At 52.5% G+C, this 7,631-nt stretch overlaps 3 protein-coding genes across 3 annotated transcripts in view; 1 reads left to right on the forward strand and 2 right to left on the reverse strand.

The window, feature by feature from the left end:
• Positions 1-2,301: 2,301 nt before the first annotated feature.
• On the reverse strand, positions 2,302-4,155 carry EPUS_07188 (Polyadenylation factor subunit 2; the record flags this gene model as incomplete). Its single annotated transcript, XM_007807556.1, has 1 exon — positions 2,302-4,155. One exon carries the CDS (start codon positions 4,153-4,155, stop codon positions 2,302-2,304), a length of 1,854 nt encoding a protein of 617 aa, XP_007805747.1.
• Positions 4,156-4,843: 688 nt separating this feature from the next.
• Positions 4,844-6,422, forward strand: EPUS_07189 (uncharacterized protein; the record flags this gene model as incomplete). The annotated part of the gene is made up of 2 exons (XM_007807557.1): positions 4,844-6,164; positions 6,214-6,422. The coding sequence occupies 2 exons, from the start codon at positions 4,844-4,846 to the stop codon at positions 6,420-6,422; spliced, it is 1,530 nt and encodes a 509-aa protein (XP_007805748.1).
• Positions 6,423-7,196: 774 nt separating this feature from the next.
• Positions 7,197-7,631, reverse strand: part of EPUS_07190 (uncharacterized protein) — a gene marked incomplete at both ends in the record, with an annotated part of 1,936 nt that continues 1,501 nt past the window's right edge. Inside the window, one exon of the mRNA XM_007807558.1 lies at positions 7,197-7,580. Within this exon, the coding sequence (XP_007805749.1) occupies positions 7,197-7,580 (384 nt within the window). The remainder of the gene's footprint in view (positions 7,581-7,631) is intronic.

The raw sequence follows: 7,631 nt of genomic DNA on the forward strand, positions 1-7,631 counted from the left end.
GGGAGGGGGCGGGACGGGGAGGGGGTGGCTTTATTACCTTGCTGGACGGCGGTGAAGGGGGATTTTCGGGCGGGAGGGAGAGGAGGAGAGGATAGGAGGGAAGGCGGGAAGGGGCGTAGTCATGATGTGTTGGAGCTGGTGGGCTGGGCTCTTCGTCAACATTGTGGTGGAGAGAAGATGCAAAATCAAAGTCAGTAGTTAGGTAGGAACTCCGACGTTTTCAAGCAAGCAGTGAGTGAGTGGGCCCTCACGGGAGACAAAGCACGGATGAAGCGTTAACGTTGTTAGAATGCTTGATTTGAGCTCGGGTTTATCTGCGTATCTGCGTATTTGGTGTTGTTCAAGCCCATAATGATTCTGATGAGGGCGTCGCTGTTCGTACCAAGAGGCATGTGAACAGCCTCCTCCCAACCAGGGTTGGATACAGTTCCTCCGGAAAAGCACGCCGGATTTGATTCTTCTCGAAGCCAGACCGCTTGCCATCGAAATAGGTGTGACAGAGGCCACCGATCATGATATTGCACTGCTCCGTCGAATTGGGTGTGAGGTCTAGTCAGCGTGAAAGGAGCGCGTCTCTTTTCGTGGTGTTTCGAAAGACAAGCACAGTAACGTTCCACCCATCACACTCTTTGTGCATGCATTTCTCCAAGTACCATACATCCTCCCCTTTGGCTGAGATGGAGTCGATATCAAGATAGGTAAGCGCGAGATGGTCGGGTGGCGTGCCAGAATGCTCTGCTGACGATCTGTTCACCCAACGCACACAGAATATAACATACACAGACTTGAGGAGAGAGACACGGGCCTAAATCCACAGCTTCGTGACAGAGTCTCCGTTCGATGTCGCCCCTGGAGATCTTCTTGCGGAAGAAGGTGCCGGTAGCACTAAGTTTGGCGAGAGATTTGGCGTCTAAGAGTTTTATGATGCGGTTGTGGATCTTGAGCGGGAGGGTCTGGAGCTGAACAGGTGGAAAAGTTTTGCCTGGGGGTGGAACGGTTAGCTAAAAAGGTAGGAAATAATAGCTGGGTCTCGTAGGCTCCGCACCTGTGAGAAGCATTTCCACCTTCTTCGCGCAGGGACAGCGCTTTTTGCTACAACCAGAGCGAATAAGGTGGCTGTCGTCATGACCGGGTTGGCATTCCCAACAGACGCGGAGAATTGCATTGCTTTGACCTGCTGCTCGCAGTCGATTTTGGAGGTAGTCGCTGCAGAATAGAGCTCTTGGACGCATTTGGAGGCATGTGTAGCACGGAAGGAAACCATTGATGAAGAGGTGCTTCGGGTTTGCTTTTTTTGAAGACATCTCCAGCTCCATGAGCAGAATGGGCATGTTGTCGCTCGTTGCTGGCAGGCTGTGGTAGTACCAGTTACATGCTCGCAGGTTGATCTGGGAGCGGTAATCGAGGTATTGCAGGATTTGGGTATTAATCTCGAACGGTAAGCCACCTATTGACCTCGCCATCTTGAAGCTGAAGCTGAAGCTGAAGCTGAAGCTGACAAGCACTTTTATTTCGAAGGCAGGCTGTCAAGCAAGGAGATGGCGAACACATAATCCACTCAACAGATAAGGCTCTGTGCAGTGCTCGTCGAGATCTTCGTACTTTGCATTTCATCTACCAGCTCATGCGGTGTTGGGATATGGATGTAAGTGTCCGCTTCTAACCGATGGAGCCCGAGGCTGTCAAAGCGATGCATTGTCACTTCCACCTAGAATACCAAATTAATTCAGCATGGATTTCTTTTTCGTATTTCTGGATTGGGTGTGAACAGCCATTACAAGACCTGATCGGCCGTGCAGTTTGAAGCTGCGGTTAAGAGCCATGCATGAAAGTCCTCTGAATTTAATGCTAGGCAGGAACAACAAGATAGACAAGATAAGCCGGTCTTGTCTAAAGTTTCACAATTCAGCGTCGCACGTCGGCGGTCTTTGACATTCATCAGCCAGTATGTAGAGAGGTCAGTAGACTGGTGTCGGTCGGTGTCCAAGTACATTTTGAGGATCAATAGAAGCCAGTTCTGCAAGTTAACTGCACGAAGTCGGACACTTCACTGACCCATGCAGGTGAGGATTCATCTGGCAAGGAGATTCTGTCGATGACACACAAGAAATATCTACTTATGACTGAGCATCTCTGATGTGAAATAGAAATACCAAGCTAGCTGATTTCCGGAAATTGCAGACATTCCAAGACGCTGCAGGTTGCCCTTGGAACCAACGGTCAAAGCCTTTGTGTATGACACAGTAGTATGAGTCCAACTGCGCTCTAGCAGGCGAATCATAAATCATGCTGTGCTCTCCTTTATCGTGATATCCGGAAATTTCCCCTCCTCTGCTCAGCCATCAGACTTTCCTGCTGGCTCGGTAATGGCGCTCTTCGTCTAATACCACCATTACTAGAGTCTTCACCGGCTCCGTTCAAGCCTGGGACATTACCAACCAGACCAGGTAAGCCGTTGGGCTGTCCTTGCGGGAAGCCGCCAGGTACAGGAGGAGGCGGAAAACCTGGTGGGAGCTTGAAGCCCGCAGGTAATTGAAGCTTTGAGAAGTCTACGGGCAACCCACCGGGAGCCCCCGGCGGAGGAGGCGGTGGCACGAAGCCTGGATTGGCTTGTGGAAATAACTGGGCCAAACGTGTTGGGTCCATTCCAGCTATGCTGGGCATGCTCGCAGCACTGCCTGCTTGGACGGGCGGCGGCGGTACATGACCCATCCCCGGAAGAAGATTAGATCCACTGCCATTGATGCCAGGGATTGGAAGACCCGGAATTGAGAAAGCCGTGTTGGCTCCCGAGGCACGTTGATCTTCCAGACCTTCCGCCTCGTCTTCCAATTCTTGCTCCTCTTGCTCACGCGCCTGCTTGCGACCATATTTACGATCCCACGTACCTTGTGCTTCCGCACCTTCTTCGCCCAGGTGATACTGGTCTTTGAAGCAATTGGTCTCACCAGGTCGAGCACGGCTCCAGAATCGAGTGAAATGATCATTGGAGCCAGAGGCTAGTATATGTCCAAGCGGATGCCAATCTAATGACCAGACGCTTGATTCGTGTGCATGCGAGATACGATGGGCTGGATAGATGGATTGGGCTGGTGTAGATGACGGATCAAGAGAATTGTACGGGGAGACCTCGGAGGTTGATACCCCGACAGGAGGGTTGGGTTCGTCGAGAAGATACGAATGTATTGAGCCATCATCTGAGCCAGTAGAGAGTAGAGATGAGTGGACCGGATGCCATGAGACTGCAGTTATGCCCTTTTCGTGACCTCTTAAGACGCACACATCACGCATCATTCTGAGGTCAAAGATCCGAGCTAGATTATCTCGGCCCGCTGTTGCCAATAGTTGGTCGCGGAGACGCGAGAAGACTGTTGCAGTAAGCGCATTTTTATGAGAATGAAGCGTGGTCAGGTTCCGGGTGGAGCGAGGATCCCACAACTTCACCGAGTGGTCTTTGCTGCCTGACACAATGAGACCTTTCGAAGGATGCCAGTCACAACACTTGGCATCCCAATTGTGGCCCTGCAGAGTGGACTCATCATTTGAGGTGGTGAAGTCCCAGATCTTGAGAGTGGCATCATCTGATGCTGTCACGAACTTGGAATCCGACGGAGCAAAGGCAAGATCTCGCACAGGCATTGCATGAGCTTGAAATTTGTGTGGATTGTTGAGTGTAGGCTGAAGATAGTAGACTATTCCTTCATCATTCGCCGCCAAAAGCCAATCTCGTTTGTGCGACCATTCCGCTGCTCGAAGAGAGGAGGAGCCCACGGCAGTTACTGTCTCAAAGTTGAAGGCCATGCCATTCCACAGCATAAATTCTCCATTGTGTACTCCAGCCAGCAGCCGACGCCCTTCTGGCATCCACCTTACCACCGTGACTGGCTTCTTAGACTTGCCGAGGGAGGAATGTAGGTGCCGTACGGGTATAGCGTCGGCGGGACAGTCCAGCTTTGCTGCGGGAGGAAGCACATCGACGATATAACTCGGGCTGGGTCTTTCGGCTTCGAGATGGTGTGACCCTCTGTACCGTGGTCGGCGACTTCGCATGTATTGTACAAGCGACGACCCGTAGTCAGTGACAGGTCGTGGTCTTCGTCTGCGGTTGGCAAAACCATCACCTCCCGGCTCGTACTCATACCCATTTGCTGCCATTATCAAGATAGGTCGTCTTTATTCTCGGTGTTTTCCGGCTCCTCATTAGAGTATCCAGCGCATAATGCGTCGGGGTTGGACAGGGTTGATCTGGTAGTCAATGGAGCTCCGTGACTTGTTTACCCTTGCATAGCGAACGTGAGGTTTGGAGGGTGGATTGACGCTGGTACAGCTGTGGATGTTATCAGGATGATTTCTCCTCAGCAACTTTACCTTTATGTATTTGTTCTGGCTGCGGAGAAGGAGAGTCAGAGTCGAAGTCGAAGTCCTTAACGCTCTGCTCTGCGGCGGAATGAAGGAGCTGTCATGGCTTGGCATTAATCTGCTCCCTGGCCCCCCTATCCCCTACCCCTTGTCCCCTGTCCCCCTGGCCCCCTGTCCGCCTCCCCTCTAGACTCTGGCCCAACAATGATGAATGATAAGGAAGGAAGCGATTCAACTTATTCGGTGGATTGCGCCACTGCCCCAAGAAGCTGTCTACAATCTCTACCCGGCATCCGCCTGCTTTTGCTGCTTCAATTTCCATTGTTGTTTCATATTGTGAACGCATTGCATTCCGAAATGCTGCGGTGCCGCCTTCCTACCCTGCTGCACCACCTTCGTGCTTCCTCGAACTGGTTGTGGCCCTGAAGATTCGACATTCCCTACCAGAGCACGGAACCCGACAGAAGATTGCGCCCTTAGCGCTATGCCAGACACTACCCACACTGCTGTGACTACAGCCGTAGAGCTCCTTGGAGAGAGTACATCCAAGACCAATGGAACTCTGCGGTCAACCCCAAAGCAGCAGACCTTGAAACCCAGTGAGCCAGCCGAACTGGGATCGGGAAAGCCCAAGAAAAAATATAGACACGTTGCGGCCTTGCACTGGAAGAATCAGCCGTCATGCATCAGTCACGAAGCGGCTGTATCTCCCAGTTTTCTTGGATTCCGCAATCTTCTCGTTCTGGTCGTGATCGTCATGAATCTTCGACTTGTGGTGGAGAACTTCATGAAGTACGGAGTCTTGATCTGCATCAGCTGCCACGATGTCAGGAGGCAGGATGTCGTTCTCGGGGCTCTTCTTTACGCTCTCATACCTATCCACTTACTGGCCGCATACATCATCGAGGTGGTGGCCGCTCAGCAAGCGCGAGGAGCCATCGGCCGGAGACAGAGGAGCGACGCAGGCGTACGTACCCCCGAGAACGCTAAAGACAGGAGAGAGTTCAATGCGACGTGGACATACATTGCTGTGGCTCATACCATCAATGCTAGCCTGTGTCTCGGTATCACCAACGTGGTGGTCTACTTTTATATCCATCACCCGGGCATCGGTACGCTATGCGAGCTTCACGCTATCATCGTATGGCTTAAGAACTGCTCATATGCTTTCACCAACCGCGATCTTCGACATGCGATGCTGCATCCAACCAGCCCGAACTTGCTGCCCGAGATGTATCTGGCGTGCCCCTATCCCCAGAATATCACCTTCCAAAACCTGGCCTACTTTTGGTGGGCACCTACCCTGGTGTATCAACCTGTCTATCCGCGCACATCACACATCCGATGGATTTTCGTCATGAAACGGACGCTGGAAGTCATTGGTCTTTCGGTCTTCATCTGGCTTACTTCGGCACAATACGCTTCGCCCCTGCTCCGCAACTCTCTGGACAAGATGGCAATACTGGATTTACCCTCCATCCTAGAACGATTGATGAAGCTCTCTACCATCTCCCTTGTTATATGGCTTGCTGGATTCTTTGCACTGTTTCAATCATTCATGAATGCTCTGGCAGAGATTACCAGGTTTGGTGATCGTAACTTTTACGGAGATTGGTGGAATAGTACGGACTTGCAGACATACTGGAGCACGTGGAACAAGCCCGTGTATCACTTCATGCGAAGGCATATCTTTTCGCCTCTGGTGGGCCGAGGATGGGGTCCTCAGACAGCAAGTGCAATGGTGTTTGTGTTCTCGGGATTTCTGCACGAGCTGGCTGTAGGCGTACCAACGCACAATATACTTGGTGAGTTCCCTCTCCTTGCGGGCCACCTGGTTTCTAACATAGCTGCCAGGTGTTGCATTCTTCGGGATGGTGGTTCAGCTGCCACTGATCATGATCACTAGACCATTAACAAGGATCGAGGGTATCACAGGCAAAGTGATTGGGAACTGCATATTCTGGATCAGCTTTTGCTTGGTCGGCCAGCCCCTGGCTGCTCTCCTGTACTTTTTTGCCTGGCAGGCCAAATATGGCAGTGTGAGCAGAACATACCACGCTTGATATAGCAACAATCGCTTTCATGTGTATACCTATGATGAGTGCATATATCGAGTATTATGACTTTTCTCCGACGCCGCTCTCCATCACATCGAGCTGTTAATCATGAAAACCCCGTGTCTTTGAGCCGAAGCTTCCAACCCTAGAAACATGCCTCAAAGCCTCACAGGCAGCAAACCAGCTTGTTACTATTGAGTCCTTGCGACCGGTGTCACTCTTACTTGAATGAATGTCCCATCGGCATCCAAATCACCATACCCGCCACCGTGACCGCTAAAGGGTCCAAGTGGCTCTACTGCACAAAGCTGCTGCTTCTATCATGCTGACTCCTCTGCTGAAACGAGGAGGGAGGGATCGACGATTTGAAACCCGAAGAAGAAGACGTATTCTTGTTCTCTTCCTACATCCATTCTCCAGCTCTGGTTTTCTCTTTTTTCTTTTCTTTTCTTTTTTTTTGTTTCTTCACTGCGCCCTGTCTCTCTCTCTCCTTCGCTTTCTTTCCGGTTACATACTCTGCTTCTTGGGGGTGTTGGTCTTGGGTAGAAACCGCTCACCATGCCAACAACACAGTCAGGATGGATAGGGCAGGGATGTGGTGACATGCTGGTTTATCGACCTCAAAGCATGTAGATATGATCTACGAAGTACCTCATAGAGAAGGCTCGACGCTGACCTCAACCCTCAACCCCCAGCCCTCCGGCCCATCAACCCAATGTTTCTTCTTACCCACATCCTCAACGCCTTTGACTGCATCACCCAACACGCCCAACCCCGTCATCACATCCCCCCCTCGCGCGTGCAAACCGCCAATCTAACACCCTCATCCACGCCCTTCTTCCCCATCCCCGCGCCCCAACTCGCATTAAAAGCGACCCTCTCCCTCCCCCTCTCCACCCGCCCAGCGGGATACACGTCCGCCACCAGCGCGGCCACTGAGCCCAGGTAGCTACACCACCACACCTCGTCGCGGCCTAGCAGCTGGCGCAGCCGATCCCGCAGACTCCCATGCGGCGGCGCCAGCTCGCCCGACCAGCGCTGACAGAGCATGAGCGCCAGCATGGCACGCTGGGGATGCGAGACGGCGTGCGCGGAGGCCAGGACGCCCGTCAGGGGCGCGTAGAGCGCGGCGAGCGAGGCTGACTCTTTCGCCAGCGACGTGTGCTCGTACAGCAGATCGGCCAGGGCGCGGATCAGCGGCCGCGAGAAGGAGGG

This window comes from Endocarpon pusillum, assembly GCF_000464535.1.
Source record: "Endocarpon pusillum Z07020 unplaced genomic scaffold scaffold7152, whole genome shotgun sequence".
Classification (NCBI taxonomy): domain Eukaryota; kingdom Fungi; phylum Ascomycota; class Eurotiomycetes; order Verrucariales; family Verrucariaceae; genus Endocarpon; species Endocarpon pusillum.